Source organism: Mya arenaria, chromosome 10 (assembly GCF_026914265.1).
Source record: "Mya arenaria isolate MELC-2E11 chromosome 10, ASM2691426v1".
NCBI lineage: Eukaryota > Metazoa > Mollusca > Bivalvia > Myida > Myidae > Mya > Mya arenaria.
The window spans coordinates 24,454,125-24,480,179 of record NC_069131.1 but is presented as its reverse complement, the minus strand read 5'-3'; the positions used below and the strand labels follow the sequence as shown (position 1 = coordinate 24,480,179).

Below are 26,055 nucleotides of genomic sequence, written 5' to 3'. Positions count from 1 at the left end.
TCTTCTTCGAAGGGGGGCATAATAATTCTTTTATCATTATAAAACGCAGGATAACCTATCTGTAACAAATAGACAGGTAGGTTGTAAAACGCTACTTGTAAATGAGCGTGTACGTGGGTACTACGCTTTCAGTACAATGTAACCTATGTGTAGGAACCTTTGTATCGTTCAATATTGAATAATACACATTGTAAAAACGGACAATAAATATTTAAGAAAGCTAAATAACTGTTTTGATTTTTTAACACGAATTGAGACACTAACCCTTCTCTCGAACGTCAAATGCCGTAGGTCCTTTCCACGTGAATCCAAGAACAAACGTTACTGATCTGTTGCTATAACTATTACAGGGATAGTACGTGCATATCGTAAACGAATGCTCCCTGTTGTTGGGGTACTTTACCTATGAAATGATCACATAAATAGTCAGAACAAAGAAAGAAATAACTATCAATTCAGGAATGAATTGCGGGGTTGATGTCATTATCGGGACCGGAATTGGGCTAGTGTGTGGAGTCCGAAGGACTCCGCGCGTACTTTGATCAGTCAAATTGCGTTCATATCCCCGATAATGACATCAATCCCGCAATTCATTACTTATATTTACACCAATAGTTCATTATTTAATTAAATAATTATTAAAGAAACACTTAATTTCGTTTGAGAATATAAGTATCTATCATGTGTTTCCGGTACGGATGGAAAAATCCGACCCGAGGGCACGCGCGTAAGCCGGTAACGAGGCTTGCCTCGTTACTTGCTTACGCGCGTGCCCTCGGGTCGGATTTTTCGATCCGGACCGGAAGCACATGATTGATATTTTTTCTTGCATACCTTTAATTATGAATTTGTGGAAAATTTGACGTAGAAAACGCACTTTTGTACAGTTCACCAAAACGCGCGTGCGATGTTGTTTACTGACGTCATAGAGCGCAGTGATTTTGAATAACTAAAAATAGCGTTTTTTAACGATTATTTATGTTCAATTTTAATTAAAAGTCTTGCAAAGATACATATTTGATTGCGCTTTATTGGAATGGCATAATATATTGTTCATAAACCATACAATTTATTGAAATTAGAAGTGGCGCGTTGTTGCGCGTGACTCATCTTACATGGGGTATGTAAGATGAGTTTTTCCAGCACTGGTCACATGACCGGAAAACACGTCCGGTATGCAAGAAAACCTTTACTTGCACACCTGACGTGTGTTTCCGGTCATGTGACCTGTGCAGGAAAACCCCGTCTTACACCCCATGTAAGATGAGTCACGCGCAACAACGCGCCACTTCTTATTTCTTTTATTGTATGGTTTATGACAAGTATATTATGGCATTTCAATAAAGCGCAATCAAATATGTAAGTATGCAAGACTTTTAATTAAAATTAAATAATAAATAATCGTAAAAATGCTATTGTTAGATGAACTATTTGACGTCAATTGTGATTTAAAATTACTGCGCTCTATGACGTCAGTAAACACCGTCGCACGCGCTTTTTGGTGAAATGTTCAAAAGAGCGTTTTCTACGTCAATAATCCACAAATTGATTATTTATGATATGCAAGAAAAAAATATAAATCATGTCTTTCCGGGCCGGATCGAAATATCCGACCCTCGGACACGCTGCTTGATTTTTCTATCCGTACCGGAAACACATGATAGATACTTATATTAATAATCCTTCCTTACACATTCTGTAAATGGAACGACCCGACTGTAACAGGCAACATTTTATCAAATGACGTCACAATAACGCGGGAAAAGATCAACCGCTTAATATCTCTTTTAAACAATTGAAACGCTTTTGGCTACAAGACATGTAACATATCATAAATTACCATTTTCTTAAATGTTGATTTATATTTTACGGGACCTGCTGACACAATATAAACAATAACAAGATAACAAAAAAAACATGTATGCTGTTATGCGTTGATTCGCGATCAGAGCATATCCGAATGGAAGTTGAGGTGTAACAATAATGTAATAAAAACCGATACAATTATATAATACAATATGCGACACGTGTTTAAAAGTAGTGTATCTAAACTCTTCTCTCGTCCAATAAAACTAAATATAAGCCACTAGGTTTTAGACCAAACAAACCAATGTGTGTTTCAGAAATGGAAAGTCGCATATGGTAAATAACGTCTTACCGTATGACTTATTGTGCTACCATTGCCGTCAACGACGCCCTCTAAGCGTTCCAGGCGTGCCTCAACAAACCCTTCCCGCCAAAAGTTGTCTCCAAATACCGGGCGCCTATATCGACCCTCCTCTTTGTTCCTATCCATCCACTCTCTCGTTATTGATTCCAAATCTACGATATCGTTTCCGGGCGATCCTTTTCCCAAAGCAAAATAATTTTTCGGCTTCTTTGATTTTGATTGTTGTAGTGATTTAATGAAGTGATTGTGGTTGTACGATTCCTCCCATTCTTTTATTAAATCCTTGTATGTTCCCCCATGAGAAAAAGCATCTTCGTTGAGAGCAAGTCTTGTCTGTAACGGCCAATGAAGCATAGCAAAGTACAGAAAAGACTCCAGGTATTTTCGTCCAGCCATTTCTTTCCTCTGCTTGTCTACTAATTTTGTACTGTACCTTATTAAACGACCATACTCTTCAAGTGAACATTGCTGGCCTTTCGCCTTGCTCGACCCATCAGACAATGTAATGATACTGTATCCTAAATACACTAACAAATCTCTAACATCACTGTGATTGAGCTCGTGGAGGTTTTTTCGTGCCTCATCTACCCTATACTGCAACAGGTCTGGACTCTTTTCAGCAGCTGTCATCAATGGCTTAAGACCAATGCCAAACTTGAATTGATACTTGCTTCTCTCATCTATTGCGCCGTAAAATCGTTCGAAACGTTCTCTCAATTTCAAAAGCAACGTTTCATGTTCCGTATGCACTGTGTAAAGATGACGCTTGATTTGGTAGTTCGTCTCTTCTAAACACCTAAGTGATGACTCAAGGTGTTGCTGCCATTCACTACCTTTTCTCAGTTCTTCTATTCTCGGACAAGCTTGTTTTAATCCAAAGAAAGTGGAATCATTGATTGAAAAAGAAATATCAGTCAAAAACCTGCATAGTTCATTTCTATTTGGAACGTTGTCGAATTTTTGAAACTTTTCGAGAAGAAACAGTGCTGTTTTTACCTCCATGTGAAAACAACTCATATTTGTGTCATCCAATTGTTTGGCTTTTTCTTGGCCTTCTTTGAATTTTTCGATCGCAGAAAAAGCCAGATTGATCACATCAACAGCTTTTTCTTGATCAAGCTTTTCACAAGAAGAATGTGAGTCCAGCACGTGCTCCATTTTTGCTTTGAAAATTTGACCATACGTGTCAAGAAGGTAGGAATTGTCAGGTTTCAGTTCCAGAGATCTTTTGATCTCATGTACAGCATTCTCATAATCATTTATGTGAATATTGTATCGTGCAAGCTGTTGGCCCACCATGGCGTCCTCCGTAATTTCAAAACACCTCTGCATTGTCTTCAGCACACTTTCCGATCCGCTCATTGAAGCTTTCTCTTTCTCAAGATCTAACACTAAATCTGAAAATTTCAGCTTTGTCTCTGGTTTATTGCTGTCTTCAAATTGTCTTGTTTTGAATAAGCTGCCTACAATTTTTAAGAATTGTTTCGACATTGGATTGCCTTTACTCTTTTTCTTGGAAACTGCATGAAGGACATGTTCAACTATATCTCCCAAGAAGCTGCCTGTTTTTTTCATTATGTAGTACAAAATTGATTTGGCAAGTGGTTGTGAGATTATGCAAATTCCTCCATTATAAAAATCAGCATCGTGCCGCTGGGTTACAAGTAACGACATCGCATCAGACATTTTGGTGTTCCATATGTCTTTCCTTCTCTCAGGCATATTCCGTAATTCATTCACAGAATGTGCTATACCAAATGGCAAGTCAAACACTCCTGCTATATCGGTTGTATCTTCCATAAACGAGTCAAACACTGACTGCGGCACGGGATGATCGCTTTCATACGACGATATGACAGACAAACATTTAAGCACTTCAAATTCTGTTCTAGTTACGCCTTTCATCATCTCTGTTGTGAGTTCATCTATATACTTCTTATCAAAGGAATTTCTCATCACATTGAAAGCAATCAACGTTTCAACGTCAATATTTTGTTTGTCATCAAGCTCTTTATACTTCTTTTCAAACCACTGTAACTCTTTACCACTTAAATTGTGTCTTAAAAGCCGCTTCCGTTTTGAAGATGAAGATGTTTTCTCGTTTGAAATCGGCACCCTATTAATCAATATGATTAAGCAAAACAGTTTTCCCGGTGTGCTAGTTTTGTAGGCAGCCTCGCGCAACTTTGACCGCAGCAACACAACACCATCTTCGCCCTTGTTGTCTATAAGAACTATAAAAGGTTTCGGGTCTTTCGGATCTTTAAAAACTCTGAAACGATCTATCTGTTCAACGGTCTTTTCTGTTATGTTTTTCACCACACAACAGCGGAATGCATTTTTGGGTACACCGTTAAATTGACTGAATCGCCACAGTAGATGTCTTCCCAATGTACTTCCTCCAGCACCAGGGTGATGTTCTATTTCATGGATTTCAACCAAGTCTTCTCCTTTTTTTGACATCAATTTATCATACATATCCTCCTTATGGGAATCAAAATCCTTGCGTTTCCCAACCTGGTTGTCATAAAAGAAGTTCCACCACGACACACCACTCCCTTTGTAATATTGTTTCTGCACTTCTTGCTCATGTCCATTACGTTCAGCTTTGCTCATTTTATCGTATTCAATCTGACATTCCTCACCACTTAGTATTTCTATGTCGGTTAGTTTCATTGTCGATCTCTCCTTCGTAGTCATTTCTACGAAGTGTCCTCCGGAACTGCAAGGCAGCTTGCATACGACATTGGGATTAGGACGAAACACAGAGTTTATGACACTTGAAATTGACTCCCAAGGAAGACCTGTGTGAAATTGATCTTCAAAATACGGGTCATCCACTAGATGCGACATTTCATTCTTGATATCTTTTATATTGTTTTCCTTGCTTGAAACAACTACGCACTCTCCCCGGAATGATGACATCATCATGTCTCTGACAAGTTCAAAAAGTGGATCCACTTTCGTTGGTTGTTGATAAACCATAAATAGAACTAATGCACGTCCTTCAGGGATATTGTCCCTAATCATGTTCAACGCACGTTTTATTCCTGGTAACCTGCGTCCTGTCCATTCTTTAACATTCATTGCACCTACATTATTCTCATCGTAGCCATTGCAATACAACCAGGTCGGTTCATTTGTTAACTCTGGTCTGTCTGTCTGCATAAAATCTTCAGCCGTTTTAACATTGAAAATAAGTGTGTCTTTTTCTATTTCAGTTCTCAGTTTAGAAGATGAATCCAAGTCAATAATAAAACGAGATGATGTGAATGCTAGATCCATCTTCAAATGCTTTCTTAAATCGCTTTCATCATGCCTCCCAATTTTACCAGTGACTATAATTGGAACATATTCGTCTGTAACATACTTTGTCCCTGTACCTGTCAGCGCAACTGCCAATGTTCTTTCTAGCATTTCTTCCTTGTTGTTTTCCACAAGAATTCCTTTTTCCAGGATACGTCTCGCCTCATACCTTTCTGCGTATTGGCCTTGTACAGACTTGATCTTTGATCCATCAATGGTAACTAAATTGCATCTTGGCTTTAGGTCATAAATAAAGTACACAGTACAAGCTGGACCCTTTGGCGGAAAGCAAATCGGAAATATTTCATTTGGACAATGAAACGAAGACGGAATGACATCTACTTCAAGGACAATGTTTTCAGATTCCATCATTGAAATCGCCTGTGTCGGTCTTAAACACTGTAATGCATTCTGGCTGTATGGACAGAAAGTATCAGTAATGTACCGGGCTATTAGAACGTCTAAATCTTTTGTGTTGAATGAAATACTTGGAACCCCTTCGATTGTACCACATCCATCTCCGTTGTCTTTAATGCCAAAATGAATTGTTCCATTCTTTCTAGAATTCATACAAGCAGCCATGAACCGTAACACTTCTCTTGCTATTGAGTGTTTTGATGCATTCATCATTGAACGAAATTCGTGAATTGGAACCAATATATTGCCATGAGCAGGTCTGACTGTTCCTTTGCAGTACTTAACGTCGCCAGACGCTGGTGAATCAAACTTTCTTAAGGATACTTTCTCAGACATATCTGACGGAGAAGCAGCGAGCTGGTCTTGGATTTCTTTTTGAAAAGACATCAACTCATGCTTTATACCGAATCCAAACTTGTTTCCTGGTAGGTAACAACCAAACACTCTCTCTAAATTCTCAGGCGACATGGTAACGAATGTTTTAGGAATAATCGATTCGCTAGAAATTGCATCCCGAAATAAATCTTTAAATTCTGGTTTTAATATTTCCATTCGCTTACCAATTTCCTTTGCAAATTCTTCAATTGGCATAGAAGAAAATACTTTTGACGCCAGAGCTAAAAATAAAATTGAAATAATAATATTCTTTAAGATATGCCCCTGACAAAATTTAAGCTTGAAAATTAACAAAGGGCAATAACTCTAAACATATAGATGCAAGAGTAACGGTTCTTGTCTTGTGCACTGCAATTGCCCTCCATGAGATCTATCTACATATGAAGTTTCACGTTGATACCTCTTATATTCTAGAAGATATTTCCCGGACACAACTTTAAGCATGAAAATTAACAAAGGGCAATTTCTCTAAAAATATGGAAGCAAGAGTAACAGTTCTTGGGCACTGCACTTGCCCTCAATGAGTTCTATCTAGCTATGAAGTTTCAAGTTGATACCTCTTATATTCTTTAAGATATGCCCCAGACAAAACTTTAAGCATGAAAATAAACAAAGGGCAATTTCTCTAAAAATATGGAAGGAAGAGTAGTAGTTCTTGTGCGCTGCACTTGCACTCAATGAGATCTATCTACATATGTAATTTCAAGTTGATAGCACATATAGTTTACGAGATATGCCCCGGACAAGTGAAAACGGGACGCGACCGCCACCACCGACAAAAGTAAGCCCTATATGTCGCCTAGTCAGGCGACACAAAAAAACTTAATTGTTTTCTCCTTATTAATTTAAAAACATGTTAAAATTTTACTTACACTTATCTGATTGTTTTGAAGAACAGGCAGATTTTGAGGTTTCCTGAACGCCAACAAAACTGCCAAAAAATAAGAAGAAAGCTATGTGTCTTTCAAAACGATTGAAATAGCTTTGTAAAATATCATGAATAATTTTAAATCTACTACAAGGGAAACATGTAGTTCATGATCTCTAGATGAAGGCCGATGTTACACTTAGTGATTTGGTTATCAAGGCTACTTAATAAGTGTTTAATAATGTACAAAAATACATTTTTAACCTACCACTTTTCTGTCGTGTTGCAGGTAGCTTGGGGAAACACATTTAGCAAACACGTTTTCACTTTCTCGAAACAAATGTTCGTCTTCATTTTGTCTTCAACCATGACATGGATGTCCTCACACGTAACTGTAGCACCAGTGCAACTCTTTACAGAAGATCGAAGGATTTGTTCGATTTCTGAGATTTCGTTGCTGTCAAGGTATGCATCTGCAATTTGACATGGAATACATATAATACACCCAATTGGCAAGCAGCAGGTGATTTTTTAATATATTTTACTACACTAAATGAAAGCTTTACATGTATATACCATCGTACAAACCACTATCAGTGAAAGAAACATATACAGTTAAATGTGTTGGTAAACTTTTACAACGAGGAAACTCTGTATAGTTTAAATTGATGAAAAATTAAAGCGTTAAGCCCCTAAACCCAACAACATTATAAGCGAATGATTCATGCATCGAACCACATCAACTTATAATACAGTTTCAAGTACCCCAAACCAAGAAAAAGGCATTTTCGTAGAGTTTCATATAAATATTTGAATTTATTAACACTGTGTCATGTATTCGATTGCACAAAGAAATGAATGCGCTTTTTTAATATAAATTTAGCGCTCGAAATTTATTTTAAACATTTCCCTCACCAATGTCAGTACCATCTGTGTTGCTCCCCTCAATCAAGTCCGCCAATAATGGATGCATTGATCTCAATTCTTTGCAGAATTTGAATAGATTTGCTTTGGTTTCATTTTGAACAAACAAAACAAGTCTTTGCATTTGGCTGTAATTCTGGTACTCTGTCTCTATTGATAACTTCTGCATTTCACTTATGACACAAGTTTCTTTCAAATTTTGAAGAAATATATTCAATTTATCCATTCGTGAAAGCTGGCGAATCCATCGAGACAAATTGAGTTTTATCTTCGTTTCTGTGGCATCTTTGATTTCTAAAACAAATAATAACCACCGGTACATGAACTCTGATATATGTTCCACACACACACACATACATTTTATGTAAGCTGACAGTAATTCAGATGAAATGTTGATTACATTAAAGGAGGCTAAAACTACTCTCTTTTTTGTATTTAATATAACACTTTGAGCATTATAATGAACAAGTGTAATACATGTCTTTACATTTTTTAAGTTCTCAACAGTGTTCCTTATTCCTAGTCATAGTGATGAACCGGTCATTTTATTATGAAAACCAAAACATCAAAGCTTACCATGTTCATGTTCTGAAGATTCAACAAGTTTAACCATGAAGTATTCGCCATTGATCACGATCTGTTCCATGTTCCTTCGTGTCCGCACCATCTCTCTGTTTCGAATGTCGCGCATTTGGCTCAAAATTTTATCCTTGAAATCTTTTCCTATTTCCTTGGCAATTATCAAAATTTCTTGACTAGCTTCATTAAATGTTTGATCTCCATGTACTTCTCCTTTGACGTTATGTGCTAAGTCGTTTCTCAGCTTTTTAAGTTTTCTTACAGATTGTGAGACACTTTCAAGAGGATTGCAAACTTCTAGAATTAACATGGATAAAAGGGTAATGTCAAATGATTCGTAAGAAGGTTTTGGACTATGAAGTAGGGTTTTTTGCTCAGGAAAAAGAGACTTTCCTTTTATTTTTTTCTTAACATCCTCTTTTTGTAAAAAATCTTTAAGGGTCATTCCTTGACTAGAAATGTCCTTTTCAAGATATTTTCGTAGTGCTTCTGCTGTACAGCTAAAGAATAAATCAAGAAGTCGGTGGTAGTGTCCCGCATCTTCAATATTTGACTTCCCATATAACACGGGAACCGATGACAATGCCATATTAATTATGACTTTGGTGTTTTCAGTCGAACACAAATCTCATAACAACTCCAGTTCATAACGTAATCAATATACTGTAATGTTAATGTTTAAAATTGTGTATGGATTTATAGTACATTCTGACGAAACAACTCTGCTGGTAGGTGCGAAGAATGTTTTTTTTTTTCAACATGGGATGAAAATGTCCAAAAAACTGACTGGTTCATGTTTCCATCATACCAAAATATTATCTCCGCCATATAAATGCCATTCATGATAGGTGAACATTATCTGAAAATAAAAGTCCATACAAGTTATTCATTCAAAGGTAATTATACTAACAGCTTTAGTGTTTTGTTTTACTGTTAAGATGGATGTCACTAGGCCCATGTCAGACTGAAACAACTCCTGGATTCCTTAAAGTGAGGGCTGAAACACTCTGCTATTAAAAGAAACAGGTAGTAAAGCATGTATGGTCTTGGATTGTTATTAGTAATAAAAAGTTACGTAATGGTCAGCTTTTTAAAATGTAATCTTAAGGTAGAAGCGTTTCTTTCAAAGTGCAATCCCTTAATCGTTTTTTATGTATGCATATACACAAAAGAGCAACATTTATACCCAGAAATACCTATGCAACATAATGGGGACGTTTCATGATGGTATTATTAAACGCATACGCGATTTAGTTAACCCAAGAAACAAAATGTCGCATTTGTTTTAAATAGTCGCAACGTATGTAAATATAAACAAGAGGCCCATGAGGGTATATGCTCTATTGGCATGGCTCTTGTGGTCATTTTCAATCCCAAGCATTTATGTATGTATGGATAATACGCAACAAACATATAGTTCACTTTGAACGTTTTGTGTTTGGGTTAGCTGAAAACGTTGCACGTTCAACATCTGAGGACAGAAAATGTTATAAGTAGACTAGTTGAATGAGCTATTTTAATATGTGTCAGTGGCAGTAGTTCATATCCAAATCATGTACATACTTGTTACAGCACACATTCATATAAAACCATATGTTTTAAAGGGACTCGCTCATGACTTTGGACCAAATACCAATACATCTGAAAACACTTATGTCATCATTATTTTAATCATTGACAACGAAATTGCAGAAAAATACAATTTAAGTATAAAAACTATTTTGGTTTTAGTGGGGTGCGAACCCACGCCGGTTAGGTCAAGGAATAATTCGAAAACCAACGCCTTAAGCACGAGTTCACAAGGACATATACAACAGTCCATGGATAATATGACCTTTGAAGAATACCATGATAACATCACATGAAAATGTCAGTCAATGAATCATGCTACAATGAATCGCTGAAACTCAAAAATAAACAAGAGATGTTTGTCAAACATTATGCCCCCCCCCGAGCGCCATGTTGTCAGGATTATATGGACAATTGAATGAAATATGCATGGACTGAAATGACAGCTGATTTGTTGCTGTTTTAAGATTATGACCATTAAAGTGTGAGGATAAAGTGTGTTATGAGTCTTATGACCGTCATGACCTTTGACTCTATGAACTCAAAATCCAGAGTCATCAGAAACCTAAATGTCAAGTTTGAGGGCCATGGGTGCAGGCATTGTCAAGTTATCACAAGACAAGTTTTTTTTCGTTCAAGGTCACTGTGACCTTGACTTTTGACCTGATGACCCCTTAAATCATAAGGGATCATCTACATGTCAGATGCAACTCCAAGTCAAGTTTGAAGGCCATGGGTTCAGGCATTGTTGAGTTATCACTCGGACAACCTTTTACCATTCAAGATCACTGTGACCTTGACCTTTGGCTCTAAGAATCCTAAAATCAATAAGGGTGATCTAGTGGTCAGGCTTAACATCCATGTCAAGTTGAATGATAATAGGTTCAGGCATTGTTGAGATATCAGTGGTGGAAGATTTGTTAACTTTTTTGCGTTAAAGGTTACTGTGACATTGACCTTGGCCTGATGACCCCCAAAGTCGATAGGGGTCATCTACTGGGCAGGCCCAACCTTCATGTCAAGTTTGATGACCATAGGTCCAAGAATTGTCGAGTTTGCTTTTAAGGTCACTGTGACCTTGACCTTTGACCCCTAAAATCAATAGGGGTCATCTACTGGTCAGGCCAAACCTCCATGTCAAGTTTGAGGGCCATGGGTGCAGGCATTGTTGAGTTATCACTTGGACAACCTTTTATCATTCAAGGTCACTGTGACCTTGACCTTTGGCCCAATGACCCCTAAAATTAATAGGGACAATCTTCTTGCCAGGCTCAACCTCCAAATCAAGTTTGAGGGCCATGGGTGCACCCATTGTCAAGTTATCAATCGGATAACCTTTTACCATTCAAGGTCACTGTGACCTTGACCTTTGGCCCAATGACCCCTTAATTCAATAGGGACCATCTTCTGGCCAGGCCCAACCTCCAAGTCAAGTTTGAGGGCCATGGGTGCAGGCATTGTTGAGTTATCACTCGGACAACCTTTTACCATTCCAGGTCACTGTGACCTTGACCTTTGGCCAGATGACCCCCAAAAACCATAGGGGTCATCTCCTGGTCAGGCCAATTCTCCAAGTCAAGTTTGAGGGCCATGGGTGCAGGCATTGTTGAGTTATCAATCGGACAACCTTTTACCATTCAAGGTCACTGTGACCTTGACCTTTGGCCCAATGACCCCCAAAAACAATAGGGGTCATCTACTGGTCAGGCCCAACCTCCATGTCAAGTTTGAGGGCCATGGGTGCAGGCATTGTTGAGTTATCACTTGGACAACCTTTTATCATTCAAGGTCACTGTGACCTTGACCTTTGGCCCAATGACCCCTAAAATTAATAGGGACAATCTTCTGGCCAGGCTCAGCCTCCAAATCAAGTTTGAGGGCCATGGGTGCAGCCATTGTCAAGTTATCACTCGGATAACCTTTTACCATTCCAGGTCACTGTGACCTTGACCTTTGGCCCAATGACCCCTTAATTCAATAGGGACCATCTTCTGGCCAGGCCTTACCTCCAAGTCAAGTTTGAGGGCCATGGGTGCAGGCATTGTTGAGTTATCACTCGGACAACCTTTTACCATTCCAGGTCACTGTGACCTTGACCTTTGGTCGGATGACCCCCAAAAACCATAGGGGTCATCTCCTGGTCAGGCCAATTCTCCAAGTCAAGTTTGAGGGCCATAGGTGCAGGCATTGTTGAGTTATCAATCGGACAACCTTTTACCATTCAAGGTCACTGTGACCTTGACCTTTGGCCCAATGACCCCAAAAACAATAGGGGTCATCTTCTGGTCAGGCCAAACCTCCAAGTCAGGTTTGAGGGCCATGGGTGCAGGCATTGTTGAGTTATCACTCGAACAACCTTTTACCATTCAAGGTCACTGTGACCTTGACCTTTTACCCATTGAGCCCAAAAAACAATAGAGGTCAGCTACTGGTCAGGCCCAACCTCCAAGTCAAGTTTGAGGGCCATGGGTGCAGGCATTGTTGAGTTATCACTCGGACAACCTTTTACCATTCAAGGTCACTGTGACCTTGACCTTTGACCCGATGACCCTCAAAATCAATAGGGGTCATCTACTGGTCAGGCCCAACCTTCATGTGAAGTTTGATGACCATACGTCCAGGAATTGTTGAGTTATCACTCGGACAAGCTTTGGTCTACCGACGGACCGACCGACCGACCGACCGACCGACCGAACGACATACCGACATGCCTGTGCAAAGCAATATACCCCTCTTCTTCGAAGGGGGGCATAAAAAGTAGGTCAAAAGGTCACAATCAAGGTCATGAAAGCACAACATTAATTTTTGTTATCAAAACTGTAAACCTGGTCCAAATGTTATTGCTTAAGCTTCAAAAATGAGGAAGTAAGACAAAAGGTCACAGTGAAGATCATCCGAGGACAACAGTGATGTTTGTTTGCAAAAATGTAAACATGGTCCAAATGTAATTGCTTAAGCTTCAAAAATGAGAAAGTAGGTCAAGAGGTCACAAACATGGTCATGAAAGTACAAAGTAACAGTAAACATGGTCCAAATTTCATTGCTGTAGCTTCAAATATAAGAAAGTAGGTCAAAAGGTCACGGTTAAGGGCGTCAAAGCACAAAATTGATATTTGTTTTAAAATTGTGCATATGGTCCAAATTGTATTGCTTTAGCTTCAGAATAAGAAAGTAGCTCAAAAGGTTACAGTCAATGTCATCCGAGGACAACATTGATACTTGTTTGCAAAGTAAACATGGTCCAAAGTTCATTGCTGTAGCTTCAAAAATAAGAAAGTAGGTCAAAAGGTCACAGTCAAGGTAATCTGAGGACAACATTGGTGCTCGTTTGCTAACTGTACACGTGGTCCAAATTTCATTGCTGTAGCTTCAAAAATAAGGAAATATGTCAAAAAGTCACAATCAAGGTCATCTGAGAACAACATAAATATATGTTTTCAAAACTGTACACGTGGTCCAAATTTCATAGCTGTAACTTTAAAAATAAAAAAGTAAGTCAAATGGGGTGGTGCCAGCTTTGGCCCCAGGTATGCGCCTTGTAGTTTGAAACGAGAAGATTTTGAAACTGTCTAGAAAAGTTGTGACCCCGGGGAAGGGCCAGTTTTGACCCCAGGGGCATAATTTGAACAATCTTGGTAGAGGACCACTAAATGATGCCTTATTCAAAATAGCAAGGGTCTGCCTAGCGGTTTCAGACAAAAAAGATTTTCAATAAATTCCCTATTTAAGTATACCAAACCTGTGAACCCACGGGGCGTGGCCAGTAATGACCCCAGGTAAATAATATGAACAAACATTTACAAGCAATTGTGTTCTGATGGATGCACAAACGACAGACACTTCTGGTCTTTGACCAATGGAGCTAAAAATGACCTTTGGCCAATAGAGCTAAAAATCAACAAACCCATTTAAACTGTAATTTTGATCATTTTTAACACGATCAAGGGAGAGTTCAACATAAAACCAACTGCACAACCCAAAAAAGTAGTCTTTCTTTAATCCTAGACTTGGCTATATACTTGGCTAAAAATACCATTTTTTATACTTTCAAGGGCCATACTCTAGTCATGCATGGGTGGATCTGGCTGGTTGTCGAAATAAACCGAGCTCTGATGGATATCTAACTACTGTAAAGTTTCATCGAGATACAATCAAAAAACTGTATCGTGTTCACAAGCACGTTTTTTTACAGACACACTAACGCACGGATGCATGGACGCACATACGACGTACACATCGCATAAGCTCTTCTGGCCTGTGTGGAGTTAAAAATTCCAAAATGAAAGCAATTAAAAAAATAACATCAATACATAACTTATAGTATGGTGCAGATGACATAACACCTGCCATAGTTTTGCAGCTGTTTCTTATTGGGGATAACAATTCTAGCTTGCTGAAATATATACATTTTTCAGGTTTTTTAGATTCGCGTTTCAAGCAATGCAACTAACATAGTTTAATGAATTTGATTTCCGAAGGATTTTAAGGAGCAATATTGGTAAATTATATAAAAAAAAAAATATTCTTAAGATAATATGCGGAAAGTTTCATTGCGCTGTCATCTACTGAGAAAAAATGTTTTAGGGGTGTATTTTCCTTCTATCTTTAATTGAACTTGAGTTATATACATTTGAAAAAGTAATTAAATGTACGCTTGTACGCCGCCTTAGTTCATACCGCTCAGGTGTTTTGGAAAAACGAAATGTTTCCAGTCTAGGAACATATAAAACATTTTACATATCAGGGAAACGTTACATAAACTGAACAAAAAATCCTTTTTTGCACAAGGAAAGTAAGAACTCGGTATGTTTGGTGAATAAATACCACAGCATTAGTACGTTTGCTAAAGACACTGAAAGCTATTTCATGTATGAAAAATTTAAATTATTTAGTATATTCTGTTAAATTATGATAAATTGACCGCACTCTCCTCTAATTTAACTTTTAATTACTTAATATGGCTCTCATAAACCATTCTATTACTGGCGCTTACCAGATGCAATTCAGTATTAAAAATCTATTTTTAGTCTAGTCTATTTAGGGAATCGGAGTCACTGTTAATAGATTTGTTAATAGTTGATATATTGTATTTATATTTGATTTAAGGAATTCGACCCACAAACTGTGAATGTTTGTTATCCCATATTATTTAGTATCATTTCAGAGAAGAGAATCGACTGCACCTTACCCAAACAAACAAAATGGCGTCGATACATGATGAAGTAAGTTTCATGTAATTATCTTAATTTTAACAGTAGGTATTTACATTTTACTGACCGTTCCAAGGCGGTACCTAACAATCCTTGATAAACACACACCTAGTTTCTATATAGTATATATGCACTGTGTTGTTCGTGGAGTTTTGTGCTGTTGTTCCATGTTTCTTGTTGGTGATGTTTTGTTTTTGTGTTCTATTTCTTTGGCGTTTACCCTGTGCCATTAAACGGGGTTTATGTTTTAATTTTTGGCTACTAAGCCTGTTTCTGTAGTTTTTCATATAAATAATGAGAAATAATTTAAGCAACTTGCTTACCAACTTAAGTATGAGCATGTTTTTTTAGATTAAATAAAAAACCTTATTTTTTCTATACACTTTGTCATGAGAATCGAATCGATGGAAACTGGATCGACATATTTTAACAAAGGATAAGGTGCATGACATTCTGCGCTTTTATGGATAATTTTGATTTTGTGTTTCCTACAAAATGCATTAATAAACGTATTTGTCTTAAGACAGATAAAACAATTTTAAACAATTATGGTAAGGTTCAGTTACCCCAAATAATGGGTTAAGTGTAGTGCCTCATTTCACAATTTTTATTTCTCATTGCAAACAAGTCCAGAATTTATGCTGAAAGCTTTACAATAAAGGAGGAGAGATCTTATTAAGTGACTAAAATGTGTTCCGTCATAAGCTTATTTTTCGGTGTATTAATCGTTAGTTAGTTTTCAATTCACAGATATATTTTAATTAAATCGTTTGCAACTTGTTTGTACATGGGCATGGTATTAGACACAGGGTGTTTTGTTATACAAAAAAATCGTTAAGGAAAATTGTGAAATGGATTTCTTTAGTAAAACCTAAAGGGATGAAAAATGAGACACACTTTATATTTATTTTCCAATTTTTAAAAAAATGTGATAAGTCAATTAGTCCTCTGAAATTCAATAGCAGGACGAATTAAATTACATACTGCTAAATAAATGGAATGACTGTTTTGAAAAAACCCTCTAACATTTAACTACCATTATTCAAAACAATATATCTTGATGACTGACATTTGAATGGTAATATAAATAACAAGAGCTGTCACATAGACAAGCGCGCTCGACTATTCTGCCGCTTTTCAGTGTAAGGATTGAAAAGTTTTGGCGAAACATGCACGGATCACTGTTGTATTAGATTTCAATGCAATACATGATGTGCTGAGATATTAACATAAATGTGGTTACATGCAAATTTTTAATCAGAATTTTTAAGTGTAATGCTAAAGGGCCATTATTTGCAAAATACAGCTATCTAACTTGGTTATTCAATTAGGTTGGGTGGTTGAATACCATTGTATACTTTAATATGAAAGATAGAGTTATCTTACTTGATTAAATAAGAAGGTTGAATGGTTGGGAGCCTGTGTGGAAAGTTTCAATGCAATACATGATGTATTCGCTGAGGTATTACCTTAAAAGTGGTGACATGCAAAACCTTAACCAGAATTTCTAAGTCTTATAATAAAGGGCAATTATTTTGCATTAAATGCAAACAAGAGTTATTTAACTTGGTTTATTAATTAGGTTGTATGGTTGAGTACCACTGTATAAAGTCCCAATGCAATACCTCAAGTAGTTGCTGAGATATTTACTTATGTGTGCTTGCACGCAAATCCTTAACCAAGGGATGACGCCGACGCCGACGCTTGAGGGAGTAGTATATAAGTATCTATCATGTGTTTCCGGTACGGATAGAAAAATCCGACCCAAGGGCACGCGCGTAAGCCGGTAACGAGGCTTGCCGAGTTATGGTCACGCAGCGTGCCCGAGGGTCGGATTTTTCGATCCGGACCGGAAACACATGAATGATATTTTTTCTTGCATACCTTTAATTATGAATTTGTGGAAAATTTGACGTAGAAAACGCACTTTTGTACATTTCACCAAAACGCGCGTGCGATGTTGTTTACTGACGTCATAGAGCGCAGTGATTTTGAATAACTAAAAATAGCGTTTTTTAACGATTATTTATGTTCAATTTTAATTAAAAGTCTTGCAAAGATACATATTTGATTGCGCTTTATTGGAATGGCATAATATATTGTTCATAAACCATACAATTTATTGAAATAAGAAGTGGCGCGTTGTTGCGCGTGACTCATCTTACATGGGGTATGTAAGATGAGTTTTTTCAGCACTGGTCACATGACCGGAAACACACGTCCGGTATGCAAGAATAGCTCTCCTTATTCTTCGAATAGTCCAGCTAAAAAGGTATATGCATTTTAAAGTGGTTGCCATATTGTGCTAGAAAAACGTGTGATACTTAGGTGGAATGACACGCCACTCATACGGATATTCAACCATTTTTTCTGTGTGGCTTTTACATAAAAATGTATTTTCATGCATACTTTGCATTGTTATGGCACAACAATAAGATTAAGTTGTAAGCACTTAAAGCGTCGCTAAAGTGATTACACATTATTTACGGCGTCAAAGTGAACTTTCCTTAGACATAACAACCTTCTTTATTGCCATCCTATTATTTACGTCATCCTAGTATGCACAAATTTAACACTTACCATGAACGAACATTGAAGAAAACGAGTGTTTTTGTTTACAAAGCTTTCCACATTATGTCAAATAGATATCTTGTAACAGCCTAGTAGAATAGGCATTATCATAGTTTGTCCATAAACTATTTTGTTATGAAGATATGGTTTCATGCACGTTGATTTCTAAAGGCAACTATCATTTTCGCACTTAGATTGAGAGGGAGGATGTTTTATAAACTCGGAAAAGTAAGAGTAAAATTACTCGAACAGTCGATTTATAATGGTTTGCATGCTCTTAATCTAATTTTGTATAAAATGTGTTGGTTAATTTGTTGCCGAGCACGTACATATTATTTGTATTTGTCACCATTGTGCACTTTATGCCTGATGGGTCTACGACCTTCTGGTATATCATAAATAAAACTTGAAACTTAATAAAACTTAATAAAACCGGTAAACTAAATGATATGGTATTTTTTAGCCCGAGAACAATGGTATCATTTAAAATGCAACCGATTAAAAGGGTCTTAAAGTTGAAAAAAAAAACAACAACAACACGTTAAAAACGCATGTGTTACTAATTTTACCTTTCGGTTGATCTGCCGTCATATGTCGTCGTTTCCGTCGCAAATTATAGTTACACGTCATCTTTAATTTTTTTGGTAGAAAATGGCCACTAAACTGATTTGTTTATTAAGAGCTGTTCAAAATTATTGTATTTGAAATAGAGGGAACAGATGCGCATTTTATTTCTAAATATATGCCTATATGAAATGTGTTGTATTTGATAGACTAATAGGGAAAATATGTCAAAATGTGTCTCATGGTCAAACCCTATAGTTCCTTATAAAGAAAGTTTACGATTTTCCTAAAAGAGTTCTTTTTTTTATAGCAAAACATCTTTTCTTGCATACCGGACGTGTTTTTCCGGTCATGTGACCAGTGCTGGAAAAACCCATATTACATACCCCATGTAAGATGAGTCACGCGCAACAACGCGCCACTTCTTATTTAACATATTGCATGATTTATGAAAAATATATTACGCAATTTAATTATTGCGCAATCAAATATATATGTTTGCAAGACTTTCAATTAAAATTGAAAACAAATAATTGTAATAAAACGCTATTTTTAGTTATTTAAAATTACTGCGCTTTATGACGTCAGTACACAACGTCGCACGCGCTTTTTGGTGAAATGTACCAAAGTGCGTTTTCTACGTCAATTTTTCCACAAACTCATAATTTTAGGTATGCAAGAAAAAAATATCTATCATGTTTTTCCGGTCCGGACTGAAAAATCCGACCCTCGGGCACGCTGCGTTACCGGTAACTCGGCAAGCCTCGTTACCGGCTTACGCGCGTGCCCTCGGGTCGGATTTTTCTATCCGTACCGGAAACACATGATAGATACTTATATTCTTGCGTACCGAACGAGTGTTTCCGGTCATGTGACCAGTGTTGGAAAAACCCATCTTACATACCCCATATCAGATGAGTCACGCGCAACAACGCGCCACTTCTTATTTCAATTATTGTATGGTTTATATGAAAAATATATTATGCCATTTCAATAAAGCGCAATCAAATTTATATGTTTGTAAGACTTTTAATTAAAATTGAAAATAAATAATCGTATAAAAACGCTATTTTTAGTTATTCAAAACAAAAGTTTATTTTCAACGTCATTTTTTCCACAAATTGATAAATTTAGATATATGCAAGAAAAAATAACAATTATGTGTTTCTGGTCCGGATCGAAAAATCCAACCCTTGTGCACGCTGCGTAGCCGTTAACTCGGCAAGCCTCGTTACCGGTTTACGCACTTGCCCTCGGGTCGGATTTTTCTATCCGTACCGGAAACACATGATAGATACTTATAGTCAGTTTCAGATTGAAAAATTACGCTTTACCTTTATGAGAAAATCGTATCGTAAGTGATGCGGTACATCAGTTAGCATGAGTTTTTTGACAGTTTATTTTCTTGCAATTGTATCATCTAGGGTGTTATTCATTTAAGCTTTCGTTCATACATCATTGACGTCATTCAACGTACAGGTATGTTATTTAAAACAAGTTTTAAATAACTTTATCTCATGAGCTACATTGTTCTTACCCTTGGTGTCTAGTCCCTGTCATTTATAAATATTGAATATCGGCGTTGCCAACCAAACCAAAGCTTGTCATTAGTTATTTAGAAACAAAATCCCGTGCGTTCGGAAATTATGTGTGTTCTTCCAGAAAATGAATTTGCGATGATGACGACGACGACGACGATGATGGTGGTGGTGTGGTGGTGGTGTGTGTGGTGGTGGGTATTGTGGTGCTTATATTGGTGGTGGTGTTGTTGATAATATTGGTGGTGGGGTGGTGGTGGTGGTGGTGTAATTGATGATGATGGTGATAATGTACATAATGATGTCGATTCGTCCGCCATCTTGAATATTTGCACAAAGCTGTCAGCCAATTTCCAAGCTTAGGCGACTATAAATTAATTGCTAGATTTTCATCCCCGCCCGCCCCTCTTGATTCCGCCGCCCGTTAAATTTATTGACTCAAATAAAAATGTGAACTAGCGTCTGTTTTTGAGCAGAGTGATTTGGAGGGAATGAGCTGAATTTTGACCTTTACAAAATTAAGTGACATTTTACCTAAAATAACCTAAAATATATATTTTTCTTCAGATTCATCAAAGGGGTCGCTCCTACCAACTATCTAGCATAAATAACTATGAATAACGGCACTTTTACAAAGTCAGAAAATCTCGAATTGTCTAAATAGAGTAAAGTGAAACAACTCCAATTTCATCGAAATGTGACAGCTAAGAAAAACATGCCTACAAAAGCACCCAAACGAAAAGTTGCAACAAAAACATGCAGCCAACATGCAGATAAACATTCAATCTTTCAATTGCAACCACTATTCTCACCTGAACATGCATCTAGTTGGAGAAATTTGATCAAGTTTCTGAAAAAAATCCCAAAAAAATCTCAACACAAACTTGTGGTACACTAATGCGGGGATATGCCCCCTGTGGTAGCTCATTCCCTCCAAATCACTGTGTTTTTGAGTATCGGTCCGGATAACAATTTAGAGATGCCTTCAGTCGCGTAACTGCCTTTACGCGAGTACGCGGCTAAATACACATGCTTCTAACAAAACAATAAAAAATCAGCCAACGTTGCAATTTGCGTGCATGATCCTATATATGTCCATTTTCCAGTACTAAATAAAGCACCTCAGAACGCCTATAATTCACCAGATTGCACCATGGTTTTCATGATTTTCCGAGGGGGCATATCCCCGCTAACCCTCTAGCACAATTATGAGTCCACATAAATATAGCTACGCCCCTGCCATTGATTAATTAGCTTTAACACGCAGTAGTTTGAAAACGTATACTTGTTTAATATGTTTAATGTGTCGTATTTAAAGGTGCATAACCTTTAAAGAACTATTTCAAAATCAATATTAGACAATTTCAGTGATTTTTTTTCGATCGCCTGAATGGTATTAAATTTCATGCGCATGCGCATAAGAAAGCTAGAGAGAAAGGTTTCGGTGTCTGTAGCTATGGGTTACTACCGTCTGTCGAAATGTTATTTTGATTATAAGACTAAGTTGAATTTGAAATAATGGTTCGTTTTACCAGGCAACGATTCATTTGTTAACAAAACCCATGTCGTATTAAACACTACAGAAACTTGTCCAGTAGTCGATAGTTAAAACTGATCTAAAAATACTTCAAACTAATTTACCAAAAATAATTATTTAAAATCTAATTAAACATGCGTTTAAAAGTGTAAGTTTGAGACTACATGATCGACATTTATTCAAAGTAAGACAGCCCAGCAAAAACATGACGTTGGATCAACGTCGGATATAGGTTGGATTTAGGTCACGACGTCGGCGCCTCAAATACAACGTTGTATCTACGTCAAAACCACGATGTCAGTCCGACGTCGCAATAAGACATCGAACCGACGTTGTGATTTGGTTATTTTTTGTAATAAGTTGTATTTTTCAAGTTAATACATGATATACACATGATGTAACAAGAAATTGCTCGAAAAATCGTGATACTGCTGCAAATAAATACTAAATTCGATCATGTTATTATTCAAGTTGCTTCCCTTGTCTTTGCCCTTGGTTTCTGTATTTGGAATTTCCGCATGGTGTCGCATGTTTATATACTTTTTTCTTTCTTTTTTTTTGTTGTTGTTAAAATTCATCTTGTTAAACAAAAAAATAGCAGAAATAATTATATCGAAAGCTTCTTATCATGTCATTTAGATAATTCCGAAAAAAATGCATGTTTAATTCCTTATCTTAAAATAGACGCGCGCAATTTTGAACCCATTCCGATCCGCCATATTGCTCATCAGGTGTACGAATATTGACGAGGATGAAAGAGTCAATTACTCCTCTAGAGACTCGACGGTTCATATTTTAAATAATACAACAAGGTAAGTTGATACAATGCATGTTTAACGGTTTATAGCAATAATTTTCTGGTGTTTTACAAGGTTGTTTCAATGAAATTTTAGCATACATGTAATTCAACCCGATTCGTCCTCAATTGATATTGATTTGTACTTTTTTGTATGAGAAAACAATGTTATTTGTTCTCTTGAATAATATCTGTAAATACATGTATTTGTATTTTCTGTGTAATTTTGAACTTTGATCTGGATCCGAAAGGCCCATGCTATTTACTATTGTTTTTGTTAATCACAATGTTATCCAGCAAAATCATATATATTGTTATCAAATTCATATTATTATGTACCCCTTTTTGACAGGTTTATGACGGATGATGTTATACCTAGCTTTACCATAAAGGGGAAAAGGAGAAAATGACTTTCCAAAAGCAGTTTTTCAAAGTGTTCAAGGTAATACTTGCCAAGTCAAATCTGCTTCTTGACAGTAATCATTTAATTATTTTATTATTAAAGTGAGTACCAGGTATAGTCTTGTGCATTCACCTCTTATAAAAATAGCACTAGTGCCAGTTCAAGGAAAACAAAGCAATTATTCACTGGAAATGATTTCATACGCGATAGCTTTGATCACAGATTCTAGTAACTGAAATGAGTAAAACAATTAAAAGATAATGAAAAAATACAGAAAATATTGTGCCAAAACTGGAGAAATTATGTTGTGTGGAATTTGATATCAAAACTTTATTTTCAGCAGTTTCAAGTCAATATCATTTTATTTGACAATATTTTTATGTATTTCAGCATGTGTCACTGTGATTACTGCTACTGAACATGAAGTCGATGGGGCAATTGGATCCTGTCTGAAGTACGCTCCAGACAGACAAGGAGGTGGAGGACGACCAACTGTTTACACAAGTTCATCTCTAAACTTATGAATTTACCATGTATCATTTAATTTAATGTGCCTTTATCATTTAATACTTTTATTGTCTGTACAGATTTGTTGTGAAAATAAAACCTGTACATTGTCTGAGTTGTTTGTTAATGAATGTAGGTGTATGCTACGGTAATTCCTAATTACCTTTTACTTGTGTGGTATGCATGTTTATACAGAAGATTTTGGTCGTTATCGACGTCTAAAAAACTTTCATTTCCAACCAATATACAACGTTTATCCAACGTCAGTTTCTGACGTTGTTACAACGTCTTTCCAACGTGAATTGTTTGCTGGGAGGTTTATCAGCAACTAAAGTATTTAAAATAAATAATGTACTTTTTTATAATCTTTTGAGAATATTATTTTACCAATTTCAGAGACAACACAATAAAACAAAACAGCAAAGTAAAATTAAATGACCCCACCATTTTCCGTCTTACGATTCCTTGATAAGTTTAAAATAAGTGTCCGTGTCACTAAAAACATATTAAAACTACACGTTATTGCCTCCAATTATTTAAATTGACCGCGGCACATATATGCTTATCAAACTGTTATCCAAAAATAAAAACAAAATACTTTGATTTATTAATATGTTTAAAATAAAACTTACAAGTTCATGAAGTTCAATCTTCTATCCAAATTATGAGAAACGTCCGTATTGATCCACATATGAGAACAGGTAATATCTATAAATAGCGCCCTTTCAGGTGAGGTATATACTTGCCGGAAATTGTAAATGTTTATAACAAATACTTTTAATATGTATTTGTATGGAATTTTGTTTAAACTGGTAAAGTATTGATTCCATGCGAACACATATTTTTTATTGTTTATTTCTCCGATGAATCTTAAATGTTCATAGATACATAAAGTAGATCATACTTTGCATTTTCCAAAAATGCTATCTCTCTAGTTGAACATGGGAACTGTAGTACATAAAATAGTAAACACTACAGTTTGTTCAAAAAGTGTAAGCACATCATTACATGGCGTTATAATAATTAGTGTTTGTTGTATTTCTGGGGATGGGTGTGAGATGTACAATGACACAAAAGTTTTGGTTACATGTTTACTGTGTGAAGTCGGATTAACAAGTGCTATTAAAGTGTACAACCTCAATATATAATAAAAACAATACAAGCACTATTGTTTACGATTAAAGGCAAGTAATTCAATTTAACTCATTGTCTATTGCAATGTTTGAGTAGTGAAGATAAGAGTATTTAAAATATATATTGAATGACAGTATTTACCGAATTGTTCGTACCATTATAACAGTAAATCACCATGAGCTTGCCATAATGGCATTAATCTTGTCGATGGACGGCTTCATACTGTTTCATTATTTGAACGTAAGGTTATCGTGGCTACAGTAGTATATATTGTCTTAACTAAAAATAGACGTAAACGGGTTGGGGGTGTTATTTTACCAATTTAAGAGACAACGAAATGAAACAAATGAGAAAAGTAAAATAAAATGATAGTATCCCTCAATTTTCGGACGTACGATTCCTTGATAAGTTTAAAATATATTGTCAAGTTCACTTAAAACATGTATAGGAATATTAAAAAAATACACGTTATTGCTTCCAATGTTTACAATTGACTGCACCAATTAAGTTGGACTGCACAAATAAGTTTATTAAATTGCTATCCAGAAAATCAAATATATTTTGAGTTTTTTTTATATGTTTAAAATGGTACTTACAAGTTCAATCTTCTATCCAACTTATGAGAAACGTCCGTATTGATCCACATATGAGAACACGTAATATCTATAAATAGCGCCCTTTCAGGTGAGGTACATATTTTCCGAAATTGTAAATGTTTATAACAAATACTTTTAATATGTATTTGTGTGGAACTTCTTTTAAACTGGTAATGAGTTGATACCATTCGAACTTATATTTTTTCTTGCTTATTCCTCCCATGAGTATTAAATTTGCATAGATCTGTACAAACCGTAGACAATGCTTTTAACTTTCTCTCTAGTTGATCGTGCCAACTGGAGTACATTAAATACTACAGTTTGTTCACAAAGTATAAGCACATAATAAAATGGCGTTATTATATTACGTGTTTAAGATATATTTTGGATGACAGTATTTTTCGAATATTTTTGTTACAATATATACTGTCTGAACTAGAAATAGTGGTGTAAAGAATACTTCTTTATTTTCTACTCAAATCCCTTGAACTAAATACTATTTCATCATTTTTGAGAGAATCCGTTCCAAGTAATGTCAAATGTTTAGCTTCGCCACCCTAGACCTTAAACAACCTCTGAACACCGCGTACCAAAAAACGGGGTTATAGAGTCTTGTATGATAGTAGACGGTGTTCTGGAAAACAAAATATTCTAGTCCAACTAAAATCATACAAAGCAGATTTGTATGAAGGAAGTCGAGTTTATGAAAGTGTAATTTTACCGAATGCATTTTAATAGGTAGTGCTATGTCCCAATCCTCTTCAAATAACAAAATACCTCTTCAAATGATTTGAAGAACTCTGCAAATCAATTAAAGAACTGTTTAATTGATTTGAAGAAGTCTCTTATAAATTGTTGCTTCCATTATATAATTGATTTGTTGCTCTCACTAATTAGATAATAGAGCTCTTTAATTATACTGAAGAGATGTCTAATTCAATTAATGAGGGCAACAAATGAATTGCTGTTA

General features: G+C 36.2%; 1 protein-coding gene across 3 annotated transcripts in view; it reads right to left on the bottom strand.

Moving 5' to 3' along the window:
- Positions 1-25,401, bottom strand: part of LOC128206162 (sterile alpha motif domain-containing protein 9-like) — a 29,722-nt gene extending 4,321 nt beyond the window's left edge. The window contains exons 1-8 of one of the 3 annotated variants that reach the window (XM_052908461.1): positions 25,086-25,401; positions 8,658-9,519; positions 8,073-8,375; positions 7,426-7,630; positions 7,162-7,220; positions 6,454-6,510; positions 2,159-6,315; positions 265-403 (exon numbers count right to left, since the gene is read on the bottom strand). In XM_052908461.1, the coding sequence (XP_052764421.1) occupies positions 265-403; positions 2,159-6,315; positions 6,454-6,510; positions 7,162-7,220; positions 7,426-7,630; positions 8,073-8,375; positions 8,658-9,249 (5,512 nt within the window). In that variant the 5' untranslated portion in view covers positions 9,250-9,519; positions 25,086-25,401. Of the gene's footprint in view, positions 1-264; positions 404-2,158; positions 6,511-7,161; positions 7,221-7,425; positions 7,631-8,072; positions 8,376-8,657; positions 9,520-23,987; positions 24,274-25,085 lie in introns of those variants that run through there. The other 2 variants (XM_052908459.1, XM_052908460.1) reach the window with 2 other exon arrangements.
- Positions 25,402-26,055: the final 654 nt, after the last annotated feature.